At 39.9% G+C, this 21,338-nt stretch overlaps 1 protein-coding gene across 3 annotated transcripts in view; it reads right to left on the reverse strand.

Annotated features, from left to right (window-relative positions):
• Positions 1 to 21,338, reverse strand: part of rapgef6 (Rap guanine nucleotide exchange factor (GEF) 6) — a 265,100-nt gene that overhangs the window by 194,873 nt on the left and 48,889 nt on the right. For all 3 annotated transcript variants that reach the window (XM_062070137.1, XM_062070138.1, XM_062070136.1), the window contains exons 2-4: positions 12,034 to 12,104; positions 8,013 to 8,069; positions 4,121 to 4,204 (exon numbers count right to left, since the gene is read on the reverse strand). In XM_062070137.1, coding sequence (XP_061926121.1) covers positions 4,121 to 4,204; positions 8,013 to 8,069; positions 12,034 to 12,104 — 212 coding nt within the window. The remainder of the gene's footprint in view (positions 1 to 4,120; positions 4,205 to 8,012; positions 8,070 to 12,033; positions 12,105 to 21,338) is intronic.

The raw sequence follows: 21,338 nt of genomic DNA on the forward strand, positions 1-21,338 counted from the left end.
AAAGACAACATATTTGATGTTCAAACTGATAAACAATTTTTTTTTTTGCAAATAATCATTAACTTTAGAATTTGATGCCAGCAACACGTGACAAAGAAGTTGGGAAAGGTGGCAATAAATACTGATAAAGTTGAGGAATGCTCATCAAACACTTATTTGGAACATCCCACAGGTGAACAGGCAAATTGGGAACAGGTGGGTGCCATGATTGGGTATAAAAGTAGATTCCATGAAATGCTCAGTCATTCACAAACAAGGATGGGGCGAGGGTCAGCACTTTGTCAACAAATGCGTGAGCAAATTGTTGAACAGTTTAAGAACAACCTTTCTCAACCAGCTATTGCAAGGAATTTAGGGATTTCACCATCTACGGTCCGTAATATCATCAAAGGGTTCAGAGAATCTGGAGAAATCACTGCACGTAAGCAGCTAAGCCCGTGACCTTCGATCCCTCAGGCTGTACTGCATTAACAAGCAACATCAGTGTGTAAAGGATATCACCACATGGGCTCAGGAATACTTCAGAAACCCACTGTCAGTAACTACAGTTGGTCGCTACATCTGTAAGTGCAAGTTAAAACTCTCCTATGCAAGGCGAAAACCGTTTATCAACAACACCCAGAAAAACCGTCGGCTTTGCTGGGCCTGAGCTCATCTAAGATGGACTGATACAAAGTGGAAAAGTGTTCTGTGGTCTGACGAGTCCACATTTCAAATTGTTTTTGGAAACTGTGGACGTCGTGTCCTCCGGACCAAAGAGGAAAAGAACCATCCGGATTGTTATAGGCGCAAAGTTGAAAAGCCAGCATCTGTGATGGTATGGGGGTATATTAGTGCCCAGGACATGGGTAACTTACACATCTGTGAAGGCGCCATTAATGTTGAAAGGTACATACAGGTTTTGGAGCAACATATGTTGCCATCCAAGCAACGTTACCATGGACGCCCCTGCTTATTTCAGCAAGACAATGCCAAGCCACGTGTTACATCAACGTGGCTTCGTAGTAAAAGAGTGCGGGTACTAGACTGGCCTGCCTCTAGTCCAGACCTGTCTCCCATTGAAAATGTGTGGCGCATTATGAAGCCTAAAATACCACAACGGAGACCCCCGGACTGTTGAACAACTTAAAGGCCTACTGAAACCCACTACTACCGACCACGCAGTCTGATAGTTTATATATCAATGATGAAATCTTAACATTATAACACATGCCAATACGGCCGGGTTAACTTATAAAGTGACATTTTAAATTTGCCGCTAAACTTCCGGTTCGAAACGCCTCTGAGGATGACGTATGCGCGTGACGTAGCCCGACGAACACGGGTATGCCTTCCACATTGAAGCCGGTACGAAAAAGCTCTGTTTTCATTTCATAATTCCACAGTATTCTGGACATCTGTGTTCGTGAATCTGTTTCAATCATGTTCATTGCATTATGGAGAAGGAAGCCAAGCAAGCAAAGAAGAAAGTTGTCGGTGCGAAATGGACGTATTTTTCGAACGTAGTCAGCCACAACAGTACACAGCCGGCGCTTCTTTGTTTACATTCCCGAAAGATGCAGTCAAGATGGAAGAACTCGGATAACAGAGACTCTAACCAGGAGGACTTTTGATTTGGATACACAGACGCCTGTAGAGAACTGGGACAACACAGACTCTTACCAGGATTACTTTGATTTGGATGACAAAGACGCAGACGTGCTACTGTGAGTATGCAGCTTTGGCTTTTTTTTGCGTATGTACGTAACTTTTTTAAAATATATAAGCTTTATGAACCTTGGGTTAGGTGAACGGTCTTTTGGGCTGAGTGATTGTGTGTGTTGATCATGTGTTTGAATTGTATTGGCGTGTTCTATGGAGCTAGGAGCTAGCAGAGGAGCTAGGAGCTAGCATAACACGTACCGTACCGTAAGTGCGCGTCACGTACGTAACTTTTTAAAAATATATAAGCTTTATGAACCTTGGGTTAGGTGAACGGTCTTTTGGGCTGAGTGATTGTGTGTGTTGATCGGGTGTTTGAATTGTATTGGCGTGTTCTATGGAGCTAGGAGCTAGCAGAGGAGCTAGGAGCTAGCATAACAAACACGCAGGTGTTATTATGCAGGATTAATTTGTGGCATATTAAATATAAGCCTGGTTGTGTTGTGGCTAATAGAGTATATATATGTCTTGTGTTTATTTACTGTTGTAGTCATTCCCAGCTGAATATCAGGTACCGTGAGTATGCAGCCTTGGCTGCTAAACATTCGATAACTTGACCGTATGTGCGCGTCACGTACGTAACTTTTTAAAAATATATAAGCTTTATGAACCTTGGGTTAGGTAAACGGTCTTTTGGGCTGAGTGATTGTGTGTGTTGATCAGGTGTTTGAATTGTATTGGCGTGTTCTATGGAGCTAGGAGCTAGCAGAGGAGCTAGGAGCTAGCATAACAAACACGCAGGTGTTTTTATGCAGGATTAATTTGTGGCATATTAAATATAAGCCTGGTTGTGTTGTGGCTAATAGAGTATATATATGTCTTGTGTTTATTTACTGTTGTAGTCATTCCCAGCTGAATATCAGGTCACCCCCGGCTCTCACAGCATCTTCCCTATCTGAATAGCTTCAACTCCCCACTAGTCCTTCACTTGCACTTTACTCATCCACAAATCTTTCATCCTCGCTCAAATTAATGGGGAAATTGTCGCTTTCTCGGTCCGAATCTCTCTCACTTCATGCGGCCATCATTGTAAACAATAGGGAACTTTGCGTATATGTTCAACTGACTACGTCACGCTACTTCCGGTAGGTGCAAGCCTTTTTTTTATCAGATACCAAAAGTTGCAATCTTTATCGTCGTTGTTCTATACTAAATCCTTTCAGCAAAAATATGGCAATATCGCGAAATGATCAAGTATGACACATAGAATAGATCTGCTATCCCCGTTTAAATAAAAAAAATTCATTTCAGTAGGCCTTTAAGCTGTACATCAAGCAAGAATGGGAAAGAATTCCACCTGAGAAGCTTCAAAAATGTGTCTCCTCAGTTCCCAAACGTTTACTGAGTGTTGTTAAAAGGAAAGGCCATGTAACACAGTGGTGAACATGCCCTTTCCCAACTACTTTGACACGTGTTGCAGCCATGAAATTCTAAGTTAATTATTATTTGCAAAAAAAAAAAAAAGTTTATGAGTTTGAACATCAAATATCTTGTCTGTGTAGTGCATTCAGTTGAATATGCGTTGGAAAGGATTTGCAAATCATTGTATTCTGTTTATATTTACATCTAACACAGTTTCCCAACTCATGGAAACAGGGTTTGTAGATGCAATGGTTTTCCGTATTGGGACCATGATTTATGTCCTAACTTGTTCACCGGTCCTCATATGGACGGTACTTTTCCTTCTTGATGTCTCAAGAAGGGTAGAAATACAAGAAGACACACACACACACACACACACACACACACACACACACACACACACACACACACACACACACACACACACACACAGCAAGGAACTGGAGTCACATGATTTGGAAAAAAAAAGAGCGGCAACGAAGAAGTTTAAGACCACTAACCAGGAAAAGGAATTGTACAGCAGGTCCACTTGTTGGAGTCCATGGACGAAAAGTAAAATCCACAAAGAAGAAAAGTCCCATCCAACAGAGTAGTGAGTGTGTGTGTGTGTGTGTGTGTGTTTATATGTGCTGCCCCCCGCTCTACGCTGCTATGTCTGTCTCTGTGTGTGTGTGTGTGTGTGAGTGTGTGTGTGTGTGTGTGTGTGTGTGTGTTGCTCATTTCCTGCCTGGGATGTGCTTGCGGGCTCCAGGCTGGACAGGAACACATGGTCAGCCACTGCTCCGCCCGGCCTTACACATTCCACACACACACACACACACACACACACACACACACACACACACACACACACACACACACACACACACACACACACACACACACACACACACACACACACACACACTGACCTGTTTCACTACACCCTGCTGTGACCATTACCAGCACACACTTCCCCCACCCAGTTATCAACTAGCGACACACATGAACACGCGCCTGCGTACTGCCCTGAGGTTATTGAAGTTTACGTGAGTGCGTGTCGCTGCTTGCCACCTACCAACACCTGGCCAGGTACATGTGCTCCTTGACGAAGACGGACCCAGAGAGCAGGATATACCAACAGCTGGCGATGCTGTCCGGGCTGCAGAGAAGGAAGAAAAAAGGTTTTTGGTTCCACTTTTGAGCTGTTAACGTTTTTTTTATTATTATGTCTTGAAAGAAAAACCTCCTTTCTCGAGGAAGTGATACCTAAGGGTGTCCCGATCCGGTACTGATATCAGCAAAAAACAAGTATCATCTTTTATCAGCTTGCATGGGGGAAAAAAGGGTGCACAAAAAATCGATTTACATCCGAATCACAATTTTTTTCATCCTGATTCTAAATCGTTCACAATTTTCAAAAAGCGATTAAATATATACATATATATATATATATATACACATAGGGATGATGCTCCAAACCGGTTTTCCCGGTTGTTCGATAAGAAAATAATCCCTTTTTGAGAACCGGTACCTGTTATCGAGACAACTATAGTAAAGAAAAAGAGTTGGTTCTTTATTCGAATCCCTGAGAATGAATCCCTTCCCACAGAAAATGCCCTGTGGGACGCAATGTTATGCCCATTTGATTGTAGACTCTTACTAACACCTTGTGGCGATAGGAAAATACTACGCGTCATTAGTTTGGGGACTTCCGGGTTGGCGATGTTAGTCCAGTTCATGAGACAATTGAGAAGTAGACAAGTTGTGTTAGCTCCTACAAGCCTTGGAAAAGATAAGTCTGTAAGTAAACTGTTTAACTTGTTTATATAACTCAATATTAAGGTGGAAAGTGTTTCAATTTGATACTAAGATGTCTATTGAAAAACAATTTTTGTGCACCGTTTCAATGGATGTTTTGAGGACTTAAAATGGCTGCCAGTCGTGTATTTCCACCATCGAAATAGTTTCAACACTCAGAAGTATTTGTTTGATGATAGTACTGTATATTTGTGTGAAGCTAATATTTACATATTATGTATAACATTTCAGTATGTTAATTTAATCACATAGCTTACACATTTGTCATTGTGTGTATTTCAGTTTTAAAAAATAAATAAATAACAGTCCAGTGCAGGACAAAAGTAAAGATAGGAAAAGACAAAGCAAGATCAACAACAAGAAAGAGCCTAAATGGATTAATCTGCTTTGGAACTTTATTAGACGTCTTGGATTGTTTGTTAGCTGTCTGCCTGTGTGTGTACCGTATTTTCCGCACCATAAGCCGCACCTAAAAAACACAATTTTTCTCAAAAGCTGACAGTGCGGCTAATAACCCGGTGCGCCTTATATATGGATTAATATTAATACTTATTTTCATAAAGTTTAGGTCTCGCAACTACGGTAAACAGCCGCCATTTTTTTCCCCGTAAAAGAGGAAGCGCTTCTTCTTCTACGGTAAGCAACCGCCCCCATAGAAGAGGAAGCGCTTCTTCTTCTACTGTAAGCAACCGCCAAGGTAAGCACCCGCCCCCGTAGAAGAAGAAGCGCGTGAATATTACGGTTCATTTCATTTGTGTGTTTCTGTAAAGACCACAAAATGTCTCCTACTAAGAGACACGCGTACAAGGTTCCACTGACTTTTGATATTCATGTGAACCGCACTGTGGATACAACGGGAACACGTACGGTGAATATTCGCACCACAGGGAATGAGAAGTCGTCCTTCAATGTGGTTCTAGCTTGCCATGCTAACGGCCAGAAACTTCCACCCACGGTGATATTCAAAAGGAAGACCTTGCCAAAAGAGAACTTTCCAGCCGGCGTCATCATAAAAGCTAACTTGAAGGGATGGATGGATGAAGAAAAGATGAGCGAAGAGACCGGGTGACTTTTTTCACGCAGCTCCGTCCCTGTTGATCTACGACTGCATGCGCGTCCACATCACAGATGGTGTCAAAAAACAAGTGAAGCACACCGAAGAAGAAGAATTCGAGGGATTTGTGGATGAGTAATAACTTCAGAAAGTGAGCTCTAAATGTTTATTTTGTGTGTTGTGTGATACTAACGTATGAGCAACATTGAGTTATTGATGTTGCTATTGCTCTGCACTATTTTGAGTGTTACTATTTTTGTGATTGCACATTTGCACATTACATTTTGGGAGTGAACAGAGTTGTTAGAACGCTGGTTTGTAATATATATTATTAAAGTTTGACTGACCTATCTGACTGTTTTTTTGACATTCCCTTTAGCGTAGCGTAGGTGCGGCTAATAACACGGGGCGGCTTATGGTGCGGAAAATACGGTAGTTAGTATGTTCCAATAGCAGCAGAAGTGCACTTTTTGGAGAGCTGTATTATTTTCAGTTTTGTGCCCAAGGGACTGATTTTATTTAACACTATATTATTATTTATACACCTATAGTAATCACAGAGACAGGTTGTTTTTGTGTTACTGTTTATATTTGTTTTTCTGAAAAATCCCACTTAATATACCCCGCCTTCCGCCCAATTGTAGCTGAGATAGGCTCCAGCGCCCCCCACGACCCCGAAGGGAATAAGCGGTAGAAAATGGATGGATGGATGGATACTTTGGGTAACAACAGTCAATATTTTTTTTTATTTTTTTTTTAGGGGGGAAACAGTCAACATTTATTTATTTATTTATTTAATTTTATTTTTTTCTTATAAAATGAAAGTGAGCTTTTGTTAAACCAAATATTGTGTTTTTTTCCATATACAACAACCTATCTGGAATCGATAAGTGAATCGATAAGAGGATTCGATAATGGGCTCAAACTCGATAATTTCTTATCAAACATCATCCCTATTTCCACATATACATGTATACATATATACACATATATAAAACCCTAATGGAGGTGTTTGGATGTTTTTTAAGGTCTCTATAGGCACAATTAAACGGCTCCAGTGTTAGCAGACTTTTGATCAAATTGATTTAATATTTGGAATGCATGAAAAAATGTTGTCATGTCTTTCATAACGATTGTGAACGATAGGCAAAATACCCCCAAAAAAGACCAGTTCCCCTTTAAAGGCCTTAGTGGCCACATGCGTGGACAGCACCTTTGAGCTCTTAATTCCAAAATTGTGTACACCACTGAATTGGGGTCTTATGCCGACATATGGACACTTATATTGCCATTTGGTGGTGTCAGAAGAGTATAACATACAATGGAATTTGGGGAAAAAAAGTGTAAAAATTAAAATTAGCATGTCACTACACAGGAAGTACACGTTTGTGTACTTATGGACTAAGTACATCATATCAAAAGATGATTTTTAGTTTTTATTGTAATTAGGGTCTAATAAGCCCAAATAGCAAAGATAAATAAAAAAAGCAAAAACAAACAGCTTGGGCCTTAAGAGGTTTAAGTGTAATGTTAGCATGTAGCTATGCGAGTGTTTTTGATGTTATGTTGTTGTACTGTACGTCAGTGGTCCCCAACCTTTTTGTACTTGCGGACCGGTCAATGCTTGAAAATTTGTCCCACGGACCGGGAAGGGGGGGGGTAGTAAAAAAAAAACAACATTTTTTTTTTTTTTTTTCATAAAGAAATACAATCATGTGTGCTTACGGACTGTATCCCTGTAGACTGTATTGATTTATATTGATATATAATGTATATATTGTGTTTTTTATGTTGATTTAATTTAAAAAAATAATAATAATAAAAAAATGTAAAAAATCTTTTTTTTTTATTATTTCTTGTGCGGCCGCAGCCCGGTACCAATCGGTCCACGGACCGGTACCGGGCCGCAGCCCGGTGGTTGGGGACCACTGATGCACGTGATACATTATTATATTAACTTGGACACATGCAAAGTTACAGTGCAGTTACAGCACGACAGAGCTGGATACGATGCAACATGATGGCATGGTTCTGGTTGCCGGGTCAAAGCCAGGGAAGAAGAGCGTGTTAGGTGTGTACGTGAGCGAGTACTTACTAGAAGAGCATGTGGTTAGCCTCGTGTCTCTCATACCTGGCCGAGGTGCACATGGACCTGAAGGAGGAACACCACAAAGTTAATAAGGCGCTTCTCTCGCAGGATTATCTCAATAACGTGCATGCCTTTACGCTAACATTTCAATGCATGCCAACAGTCCAAAGGATGCCACATGAGACTCTCTCAAACTCACAATTCCAGAATGTTCTCAATGCAAAATGGGTCAGATCTCAATCTGGCTGAAGAATGCTCATTTCAGTGAAACGTTTTTGTTGTCCCCTGTGAGGTGCAGCCCAGGAACATTCCGGACATGCTGAGCATGCTGAACACTTACAAACCTGTTTGGCTGGGAGTCATCTTATCTTCTTAAACAGCATCCTTACAGTACCTTTTTTCCGCACTATAAGGCGCACCTAAAAACCTCCAATTTTCTCAAAAGCTGACAGTGCGCCTTATAATCCGGTGCGCCTTATATATGGACCAATATTGAGCCACAACAGGTCTCGCAACTACGGGATGCATAACGTAAACCCAGCCCCTACTGTAGCGTCTGTTCTATGCGCCTTATAATGTGGTGCACCTTATAATGCGGTGCGCCTTATATATGAACAAAGTTTTAAAATAGGCCATTCATTGAAGGTGCGCCTTATAGTGCGGAAAATACGGTAAGTAGACATAGATTGGTATTGTTTTTTTTACCGATACTGACTATTAGTAGTCAAGGAGGCCGATAACAGTTATTTGGAGTTGATATTCATTTGCACGAGGGTTGTCACGATACCATACGATTTTGATACTTTTCGATACTTTTCTAAATAAGGGGGACCACAAAAAATGGCATGATTGGCTTTATTTTAACAAAAAATCTTAGGGTACATTAAACATATACACAAACTTGGAATTTTGGCAGTATCATAATAAAAGTCGTCATTTTACTCAACGTAAGTCAAAATTTTACAAGAAAAACTGAACATGTGTGCAATACTATGAGAAAAGTTGGAATTTTACTCAATAACAGTTGCAATTTTACAAGAAAAGCTGAGAATGTTGGCAATTTTATGAAAAGAGTCGCAATTTTACTCGACAAAAGTCACAATTTTATAAGAAAACTTTAAAATTGTGGCAATATTATAATACAGAACATCATTTTACTCCAAAAATGTCACTATTTTACAGGAACATCAAAAAAAAAATTGGCAATATTGTGATAAAAGTCAAAATTGTATATGAAAAATGTCACCATTTTGCATGAAAAAGTAATAATTTTGCGAGAAAATATTGTAACAATACAGAAACAGAAAGAATTTGAGAAATTGTTCCCAATTTTCTAAGAATATAGTCGAAACATTGTGAGAAAAATACTGCTTTTAGCTAATGTTTTGTTTGTAATTGTTTTTTAATCTTCATTATTTACTTCAAGTTATTACAGTATGCCTCTCTATGTATTTATTTAAAAATGAATTTTGGCCAGAGGGGGCACATTTCAATTTCGTTACACACACATATTTCATATGTTGGTCAGATGGGGAGCACTTAAATTTTTTTACACACACTTGTTATTTCATATGTTGACCAGTGGGGGAGCACTTAAATAAAATAGTGAACATACTAGACAACTTGTCTTTTAGTAGTAAGTAAACCAACAAAGGCTCTTAATTAGTCTGCTGATATATGCAGTAACATATTGTGTCATTTATCATTCTATTATTTTGTAAAATCATAAAGAACAAACTGTAAAAATTAATTATTAATCCACTTGTTCATTTACTGTTAATATCTGCTCACTTTGTCTCTTAACATGTTCTATCTACACTTCTGTTAAAATGTAATAATCACCTATTCTTCTGTTGTTTGGATACTTTACATTAGTTTTGGATGATACCACACATTTAGGTATCGATCCAATACCAAGTAGTTACATTAGTCATATTCAAAGTCCATGTGTCCAGGGACGTATTTCCTGAGTTTATAAACATAATATGAATTTTAAGATTTTGTGACGATAAAAAAAATACTGATGTAATCATAGTAGTATCGGCTAGATACGCTCTTGTACTTGGTATCATTACAGTGGATGTCAGGTGTAGATCCACCCATGGCGTTTGTTTACATCGTGACGCCGGTGAGCTATTGTATCCTCCTACGTTGTGTAGTGAATTAGGTTTAGCTATTCCTCGTCCTGCAGGAATGATACTTGTAAAAAACGTACTTTATTTGTCGCCATGGAGACAAGGATTAGTGATTTAGAAGTAGCTAAAAAACTGCAGACTGTGGATGGACATAGCCATGTTTTAAAGCACCTCTTCCTTAGTTTCAGTGTTATAGCTTAACTTTTCAACGAAATTTCGTTCTTATCTGTACTAAGTCTAAGCCTATCTCTTGTTTTTAAGCCAAAATGCGTCCGTTCTCCCTTTTCTGTCAACACACTGTGTCTGCTTGTAAGTACTCTGTGTGTGTGTGTGCTGCCGAACATGCTCCTCTGCTCGTAAAACCAGCAATCATGCCTGTAAAAAGCAAAATTTGGCGAACCGGTACTTTTCATACAGAGTATTGCACAGTTTTTGATTCATTAGTACCGCGATACTATACTAGTATCGGTATACCGTACAACCCAAGTTTTTTAACATTATTTTTTAGGAGACGTGGGACCTGTATGTTTTTGACGGAGCTAACGTTGTCCTTAATTTAGCAGCAAAAAACATCAGGGGATTTCACAAACACTTTTATCACGTGTGTCTAAGAGGAGCATCAAGATTTCAAAATATAGAAAATGTCCTTGGAAAATTGGTAAAAAATATGTGCGTTCTCTACATGACAATAACTCACCATCTACTTAATTTTATAACAGTTTATGGCTTTAATACTGTGGAGGGGGTTGGGGCCAGCGCTGCCTGCAGGAGCAAAGGTCACCGCCTCTGTCCATGGTGCTGAGGACAGAGCACCATCAGACGGGGGCGTGGCAGTGCTGACGGCGAGACACAGCTGGCAGGTGATTAAACTTCGCAGGTGGTACGTGTTAATCTAATCATCTGTTGTCTTTAACAGTAAGCGGCCGGGAGCAGGAGGGGAGAGAGGATACGGACGCGGCTGAAAAGTCGCGTCCTGTGCCGTGTCTGACAGTGGGACTGCGAGGAAGCAACGTCCACAAATACATTGTAAGGTTTCCTCGTGAGGAACCCTGAAATATTGTGAACATTTGAATAAAAACTGGGCTCCTTCACGTAGATTATAGTTGAGACATGTTTCAAGCTGGCTGATATTTCTTCCTGGATGTTACAGAAAGTATGAGAATGTGTGAGCTGCTGCCTGCTCTTCTTTACTTTTATAATTATCTCACATTTGTCAAGATATTTATCTGTCGTCTTTATGTCCATCCATCTCGGTCGCGTTAGCTATAAACAAACAAAACGGGACACCGGGGAAAGAAGGACAAAAACTGGATCGCCCGGCAAAAAAATGGAAGTTTTGACAGGTAAGCAGAGGAGACGTACTGGGGGGCATGACCACGGAGGAAAATTCTCAAAAGAACTCACATAAATGCTCGGCCGGATATCAAAACATATTTGGGGAAAATTATTGACAATGAAAGTATTTTTTATTCTTAAATGTACTAAATGGGGAAAAAAAGAATGTTTCTCATTCATGGCAAAAGGGTTATCTAGTACACTAATCATAGTATTTTTAATACTAAATAATAGTATCATATGTGTATGTATATATATATATATATATATATATATATATATATATATATATATATATATATATATATATATATATATATATATATATATATATATATATATATATATATATATATATATATATATATAGTGTCTGCTGATGTAGTTGTAGTTTAAAAAAAAAAAGAGGCCGATACAGATGAAAAAAAAGGCTGATGCTGATATACGTCAAAATAGCAATAATAATCAGCCTGGATGATAATCTCTAGTAGTTAGCATAGTGGACTTGCTGCCATCTCTAGTGTCTTCTTATCTGTTCTAAAGCGTGTTTGACAAACCTGAGTTGGTGCTCCCTGAGGTGAGAGAGGACGTCCATGTGATAGAGGTGGCAGTAGATGGTGTGCAGGTCCTGCAAACACAAATTAAATAATTTCATACGGTGCATGAAAGAGGTGCAGAATAAATTAGCCTTCAGATCAGGTCATACTTCACATTCGTGTACATAAAACATGACAAAAACACGCTAAGCAATTACATTTCTTTGACTTTCTATTGTTTACTTCTCAGGGTGTCCTTAACCAAGTGATTTCAAGTATAATATAAATAAATTGCAGGGGTACTCAGTTGCAATACACTTTTCCAAAAAATCTGGAGAAATCACTGCACGTAAGCAAGGCCGAAAACCAATGCCCGTGACCTTCGATCCTTCAAAAAGCGACATCAGTGTGTAAAGGATATCACCACATGGGCTCAGGAACAGTTCAGAAAACCACTGTCAGTAACTACAGTTCGTCGCTGCACCTCTAAGTGCAAGTTAAAACTCTACTATGCAAAGCGAAAGCCATTTATCAACAACACCCAGAAACGCCGCTAGCGGCGCTGGGCCCGATCTCATCTAAGATGGACTGATGCAAAGTGGAAAAGCGTTCTGTGGTCTGACGAGTTCACATTTCAAATTGTTCTTGGAAACTGTGGACGTAGTGTCCTCCGGAACAAAGAGGAAAAGAACCATCCGGATTGTTATAGGCGCAAAGTTCAAAAGCCAGCATCTGTGATGGTATGGGGGTGTATTAGTGCTAGTGCTGCTTGGATCCTGATGAGAGTGCGGAAATACGACCACATCACACCAATTCTCAAATCCCTTCACTGGCGTCCTGTTCCACTCAGAATTGAATTCAAAGACTCCCTACTAACCCACCAGTGCCTCCATGGAAATGCCCCCCTCTAACTCAAAGAACTACTCACCCCCAAATCCTCCACACGACACCTCCGCTCCGGACAGGCTAACCTCCTCCAACCTCCGAGGACAAAGCTACGAACTATGGGAGACCGGGCTTTCTGCTCCGCTGCTCCCAGTCTGTGGAATGCTCTCCCTGACCACCTGAGGGCACCATAGACTGTGAATGCTTTTAAAAAAGGCTTAAAAACCCTTCTTTTAAAAAAAAGCCTTTTTATAGATATATGCATACTAGTTCTAGCTATTAGGCTGTTCTAGTTTTCATTTATTTTTTTATTATCTTTTTATTATTATTATAATTTTTTTTTTTTTCAATACACTAGCACTTTTAGGTTGTTTGCTCAATTTAAAGTGCTTTTTACAAATAAAATCTATTATTATTATTATTATTATTATATTAGTGCCCAAGGCATGGGTAACTTACACATCTGTGAAGGCACCGTTCATGCTGAAAGGTACATACAGGTTTTGGAGCAACATATGTTGCCATCCAAACAACGTTATTGTCACGGCGGGGTTGCAGCTTACTGCACAGTTCGTTCTCCCGGGATGCAAACGGACGACTCAGAACAGGACTTGCAGGTAGGAGCATGATTTAATCGTGATAAATCATCCAACTTACAAAACAAAGGCAAGCGTGCCTATCGCACGCGGAAGCTAAGGCAAAAACTTAGGGCAGGAAACATGGAACTATGGACATGGAACCTCACGAAACTGGGGCATGAAATAAACAAGACTTACGTAGACAACGCATGAAGCGAACAATGACGCCAGGCCGACTGACTGGCAAAGGCAGGCTTAAATAATGCCTCGGATTAGAGACAGGTGAGCGTCCCGAACACCAGAGGCAGGTGAAAACAATAAGCAGCCATGGCAACCAAACCAAACTCAGGTGTCACAAACAGGAACTCAGGGAGTCCAAAACTAACAGAAAATACAAAAACATGATCCGGACCACGGATCATGACAGTTATCATGGACGCCCCTGCTTATTTCAGCAAGACAATGCCAAGCCACGCGTTACAACAGCGTGGCTTCATATTCAGAGAGTGCGGGTACTAGACTGGCCTGCCTGTAGTCCAGACAATATGAAGCCTAAAATACCACAACAGAGATCCCGGACTGTTGAACAACTTAAGCTGTACATCAAGCAAGAATGGGAAATAATTCCACCTGAAAAGCTTCAAATATTGATCTCCTCAGTTCCCAAACGTTTACTGAGTGTTGTTAAAAGGAAAGGCCATGTAACACAGTGGTAAAAATGCCCCTGTGCCAACTTTTTTTGCAGTGTGTTGCTGCCATTAAATTCTAAGTTAATGATTATTTGCAAAAAAAAAAAAAAAGTTTGACCATTAAGTATCTTGTCTTTGCAGTCTATTCAATTGAATATAAGTTGAAAAGGATTAACAAATCATTGTATTCTGTTTTTATTTAGGAATTACCCAACGTGCCAACTTCACTGGTTTTGGGTTTTGTACATTTTTATCAGTCAACAATCTTTAATATGGCAATACTGTACGGTATCATGATTCAAGCATCATGATACGTATCAGCCCTGTAGTTGTCATGGCATCACACGGGCTCGCTCGCATCATTTTTGACACAGGTGAGCCAAATGAAATGTCCAGAGACCATCCGTGTGAGACATGTGGACGAGGCTGTCGCCCACACCGCGTGGACGTGTTAAAGAACGTGCTGGCTTACCGATGAATACTCGGCACGCACCTGAATGAGCCAAACAGAAACGATGCGGATCGTCGGCGCGGAGGCCTCTCATCATATTGATGGCATCAACAAGCCGACAGGCGGGGGACGGGGAGCGCTGGCGACGGCGTCCTAAAATAGCTCTCAATCGGGGGGCCGGCTGTCAAAAACGCTAAGAGGCTGACAGACAGTGGACGCGCCTCACCGAGCATCTTGTGGACGCCGGCGAGACGGGTGGACAGCCGCCGAGTGGTGGAGGTGAGAGGTGCGGAGGAGACGTTGCAGTAAACACAAGCCAGTATTGCACACCCAAACATATTCACCCGGACCAAAGCATTGTTATGATGAAAACTGAACAAATATATATGTTTCATAACCTGGAGTCTCATGTTGCGAGGATTTCCTACTAAAAATTGGCCTACGTTCAAATCCAGAAAACAAGCGTACGTGAGAAAAAATCAAATGTATGTAAGTGTGCGCACTAGGGTTGTAAGGTATACCAGTATTAGTATAGTACCGCGATACTAATGAATCACATTCAGTACTATACCGCCTCTAAAAAGTACCTGTCCCCCACGCCCCCGTTGTCGTCACGTCGTGACATTGCTGATTTTACGAGCAGAGGAGCATGTTCGGCAGCGCGCACACACAGAGTACTTACAAGCAGAAACAGTGTGTAGACAGAAAAGGGAGAACGGACGCACTCAGGAAGAGGTGCTTTAAGACATGGCTAGCTAGCTAGCGGCTAACATCCATCCGCAGTCTGCAGTGTTGTAGCTACTTCTAAATCACTAATCCTTGTCTCCATGGCGACGAATAAAGTAAGTTTCTTACAAGTATCATCCCTGCAGGACGAGGTATAGCTAAACATGCTTCACTACACACCGTACACACCGGCGTCACAATGTAAACAAACGGCATTGGTGGATCTACAACTGACATCCACTGTAATGATACCAAGTACAGGAGCGTATCTAGTCGATACTACTATGATTACATCGATATTTTTTGGAATCACAACATCTTCTTTCGTGTTTTTTAAAATTTGTATTATGTTTATAAACTCAGGAAATATGTCCCTGCACACATGAGGACTTCGAATATGACCAATGTATGATCCTGTAACTACTTGGTATCGGATTGATACCCAAATTTGTGGTATCATCCAAAACTAATGTAAAGTATCAAACAACAGAAGAATAAGTGATTATTACATTTTAACAGAAGTGTAGATAGAACATGTTAAAAGAAAAAGTAAGCAGATATTAACAGTAAATGAGCAAGTAAATTAATAATTCATTTTCTACCACTTGTCCTTAATAATTTTGACAAAATAATAGAATGGAAAATGGCACAATATGTTACTGCATATGTCAGCAGACTAATTAAGAGCCTTTGTTTGCTTACTTACTACTAAAAGACAAGTTGTCGTGTATGTTCACTATTTTATTTAAGGACAAACTTGCAATAAGAAACATATGTTTAATGTACCCTAAGATTTGTTGTTAAAATAAAGCCAATAATGCAATTTTTTTGTGGTCCCCTTTATTTAGAAAAGTACCGAAAAGTATTGAAATACATTTTGGTACCGGTACCAAAATATTGGTATCGGGACAACATTCGTGCGCACGCACTAATCCAAGCACATTCCTCTGTTACATTCGGAATTGATCACAGATGTCTGCGTGGCTAGGCATGCCCAGACCACGCCCCCCCTTAAGAATACACTATATAGGAAATGTATAGCACAAAGAACTACAGAAGCAGAAATTAAGTACAAAAAGTATTAAAAAAAAGTTAAACATACTACGATCATGTACAAAAGAATATTACAGTGAATTATTGGACAGGAACAAAAACAATATGAGACCAACATGGGGCATCCTCAATAGCATTATTAAAAATGGCACTAAGAGGAACTACCCCCAATACTTCTTAGATGGAAATAAAAATAATGACAACATAAAGGAAGTAGTTGAAAGCTTCAATAATTTTTACTTTGTAAATATTGGACCAACATTGGAAGAAAGGATTCCAGACCCAGTTTCAATTGAGGACTATAATGATACCATAGAGCGAAATCCCAACTCCATGTTCCTCAGTAATGTGACACAGGAGGAAATAGTTATAATCGTGAAAAAATGCAAATCTAAGACTTCAACTGATTGTAACGGAATTGATTTGGAAGCGATTAAAAAGGTTATTGAAGAGATCTCAGGACCATTAATGTATATTAGTAACCTATCATTTCAAACAGGTAAATTTCCAAACAAAATTAAAATAGCTAAAGTCGCACCAATTTATAAGACTGGAGACAAACATCAATTTACAAATTATAGACTTGTTTCTTTACTTCCACAATTTTCTAAAATCATTGAAAAACTGTTCAATAACAGATAAGACAGTTTCACAAACACAAATAGAATACTCGAAGAGAACCAATATGGATACAGAGCTAATGTTTCAACTTCAATGGCTTTAATTGAAATTACAGAAGAAATTACCAATGCCATAGATCAGTGTTTTTCAACCACTGTGACGCGCCACACTATTGTGCCGTGACATACAGTCTGGTGTGCCGTGGGAGATTATGTCATTTCTAATTACAATTGGGTTAAAAATATTTTTTGCAAACTAGTAATTATAGTCTGCAAATGATGTGTTGTTGTTGAGTGTCGGTGCTGTCTAGAGCTCGGCAGAGTAACCGTGTAATACTCTTCCATATCAGTAGGTGGCAGCCGGTAGCTATTTGCTTTGTACATGTCGGAAACAGCGGGAGGCAGCGTGCAGGTAAAAAGGTGTCTAATGCTTAAACAAAAAATAAACAAAAAGTGAGTGCCCCTTGGAAAAGGCATTGAAGCTTAGGGAAGGCTTTGCAGAACGAAAATAAAACTGAACTGGCTGCAAAGTAAACAAAAACGGAATGCTGGACGACAGCAAAGACTTACTGTGGAGCAAAGACGGCGTCCACAATGTACATCCAAACATGACATGACAATCGACAGTGTCCCCACAAAGAAGGATAAAAAAAACTGAAATATTATTGATTGCTAAAACAAAGTAGATGTGGGAAATATCGCTCTAAGAAAGACATGAAACTGCTACAGGAAAATACCAACAAAACAGGAAAAGCCACCAAAATAGGAGCGCGAGACAAGAACTAAAACACTACACACAGGAAAACAGCAAAAAACTCAAAATAAGTCAAGGTGTGATGTGACAGGTGGTGACAGTACACCTACTTTGAGACAAGAGCTATATTGATGCATGCTTGGTTATGCTTTAAAGTCTTATCCAACAATTGCGACAACGACTTTTTACTGTCAATTGAGTTTTGTTTTTTAATGATTTCTGCTGGTGGTGTGCCTCCGGATTTTTTCAACGCAAAAAATTTGCCTTGGCTCAAAAAAGGTTGAAAAACAATGCAATAGATAGTAAAAAATGTGCGGCAGCAGTGTTTATGGCTCTAACTAAAGCATTTGACACAATTAATTACAATATTTGAATAAAAAAACTGGAACGATATGGCATCAGAGGGCTGGTCCTAAACTGGATAAGAAGTTATCTAACGAACAGGAAACAGTATGTGAAACCAGGCGAACACACATCTAAAACACTAAATATATCCTGTGGTGTACCTCAGGGATCAATACTAGGACCTAAATTATTCAATCTCTATATAAATGACATTTGTAAAGCTACGAAAGATTTGAAGTTAGTACTATTTGCGGATGATACAACAGTGTTTTGTTCAGGAGAGAACACACAGATCTCGCAATACTTTTTGTCAGATCTCGCAATACATAATGGCCAGATCTCGCAATACTTTTTGCCGGATCACACAATATTTTTTGCCAGATCTCGCAATACTTTTTGCCAGATCTCGCAATACTTTTTGCGATATCACGCAATACTTTTTGCCAGATCTCGCAATACTTTTTGCGATATCACGCAATATTTTTTGCCAGATCTCGCAATACTTTTTGCCAGATCTCGCAATACTTTTTGCGATATCACGCAATACTTTTTGCCAGATCTCGCAATACTTTTTGCGATATCACGCAATATTTTTTGCCAGATCTCGCAATACTTTTTGCCAGATCACGCAATACTTTTGGGAGATCACGCAATACTTTTTGCGAGATCACGCAATACTTTTTGCGAGATCACGCAATACTTTTTGCCAGACCTCGCAATACTTTTTGTCAGATCTCGCAATACATAATGGCCAGATCTCGCAATACTTTTTGCCGGATCACACAATATTTTTTGCCAGATCTCGCAATACTTTTTGCCAGATCTCGCAATACTTTTTGCGATATCACGCAATACTTTTTGCCAGATCTCGCAATACTTTTGGGAGATCTCGCAATACTTTTGGGATACAAATAATAACAGAAGAAATTAACAAATTAAAAAGATGGTTTGACAAAAACAGACTATCGTTGAATCTCAGTAAAACTAAAATGATGCTATTTGGTAACAGTAGAAGAGAAAGTCAAACACAAATAGAAATAGACGGAATAGGAATTGAAATTTGCTGTCACGGTCTGCAAAAGGATAAAGGGCTGGACCAATGTTGGCCTGCTCGTGGGCGTGCGTAGTGTTGATTTTGAAGTGTTGTTATTGATGACATGCTGCAGGAAAACTGGGTTAGCAAACACAGCAACCCAATGTTGGGATATTGACCTGAGGTGAGGCACATGTGGGGGACGGGGGATTGGATTGTGTGACTCATGTACCCCCTTTGTCCTCGTATCAGTACATTGACCATCAGACCTGATATTAAAATGCTTTTCAAGTGGTGGCCCCAGAGACCAATGTTTTTTTTGTCGGGAACCCGCATGGCTGCAGTGGTTGTGATGCAGGAAACAGGAGATCGATGCGCATGTAGGTGGGTCGCATTTTATTGCCAAAGATGCAGCAGGAACTCCGGAGGTAAGGTGCAGGTAAGACGATGATTTATTCTCATAAATCAGTCAAAAATACTAAAATACAAACAAGCGTGCCGATAGCACGGGGAGCTAAGGCGAAGCTTAGCACAGGAATCAAACGAGAAACAGGCATAGGCACCAGAAGCAAGATATACACCGACGTAACTTATTGCTTACAGCGAAAGTCAGTCGGGCTGCAGTGGTTGTGACCCCAAGATGCAGGAAACAAGAGATCGACGTGCAGGTGGATTTTAATATAAACTATTAGTCTACTACTAGTATAAACTACTAGTCTATTCTCGAGCACTGAGGAATAGGCGAGGCAGGCTGATTGGCAACTGCGCCGTGGGAAATTATGCAACTTCACCTAATTGGTCCAAAAAACATTTTTTGCAAATCAAAAATTATAATCTGCAAATAACGCGCCGTTACTTTGTGTCTTTGCTGTGTAGAGCTCAGCAGGGTAAACACGTAATACTCCATGTCAGTAGGTGGCAGCAGGTAGTTAATTGCTTTGTAAAAGTCGGAATGTGTCGGGTGAGACGAGGATGGTTTGTTGTGAACCCAATATGCAAAAGGTAAAAAGGTATGTAACGCTTAAACCAAAAAGGGAAAGGAAAGGACATTGAAGCATAGGGATGGCTATGTAAAACGAAAGTAAAACTGAACTGGCTACAAAGTAAACAAAAACAGAATGCTGGACGACAGCAAAAACTTGCTGTAGTAAGACGGCATCCACAAGGTGCATCCGTACATGACATGACAATCAACAATGTCCACACAAAGAAGGATAGCAACAACTTAAATAGCCTTGCTTGTTAACACAAGGGGGATAGCGCTCAAAGGAAGACATGAAACTGCTACAGGAAAACACCAACAAAACAGGAAGGGCCACCAAAATAACAGCCCAAGACAAAAACTAAAGCACTACACAGGAAAACACCAACAAACTCAAAATAAGGCACGATGACCTGGTGGAGTTTCATTTTTTTTATGTTTTCTACTTGTGGTGTGCCTCCTACGGAGCCCCTAAAGGGACATGGATGTTTTGCCAGATCTCGCAATATTTTTATTGACAGATCTTGCAATACTTTTTCCCAGATCTCGCAATACTTTTGGGAGATCTCGCAATACTTTTGGGAGATCCCGCAATACTTTTTGCCAGATCACGCAATACTTTTTGCCAGATCCCGCAATATTTTTTGCCAGATCTCGCAATACTTTTTGCCAGATCTCGCAATACTTTTTGCGATATCACGCAATACTTTTTGCCAGATCTCGCAATACATTTTGCCAGATCTCGCAATACTTTTTGCCGGATCACACAATATTTTTTGCCAGATCTCGCAATACTTTTTGCCAGATCTCGCAATACTTTTTGCCAGATCTCGCAATACTTCTTGCCGGATCACACAATATTTTTTGCCAGATCTCGCAATACTTTTTGCCAGATCTCGCAATACTTTTTGTGAGATCTCACAATACTTTTTGCGAGATCACGCAATACTTTTTGACAGATCACGTAATACTTTTTGCCAGATCACGCAATACTTTTGGGAGATCTCGCAATACTTTTGGGAGATCACGCAATACTTTTTGCCAGATCACGCAATACTTTTTGCCAGATCTCGCAATACTTTTTGCCAGATCTCGCAATACTTTTTGCCGGATCACACAATATTTTTTGCCAGATCTCGCAATACTTTTTGCCAGATCTCGCAATACTTTTTGTGAGATCTCACAATACTTTTTGCGAGATCACGCAATA

This window comes from Entelurus aequoreus, linkage group LG14 (assembly GCF_033978785.1).
Source record: "Entelurus aequoreus isolate RoL-2023_Sb linkage group LG14, RoL_Eaeq_v1.1, whole genome shotgun sequence".
Classification (NCBI taxonomy): domain Eukaryota; kingdom Metazoa; phylum Chordata; class Actinopteri; order Syngnathiformes; family Syngnathidae; genus Entelurus; species Entelurus aequoreus.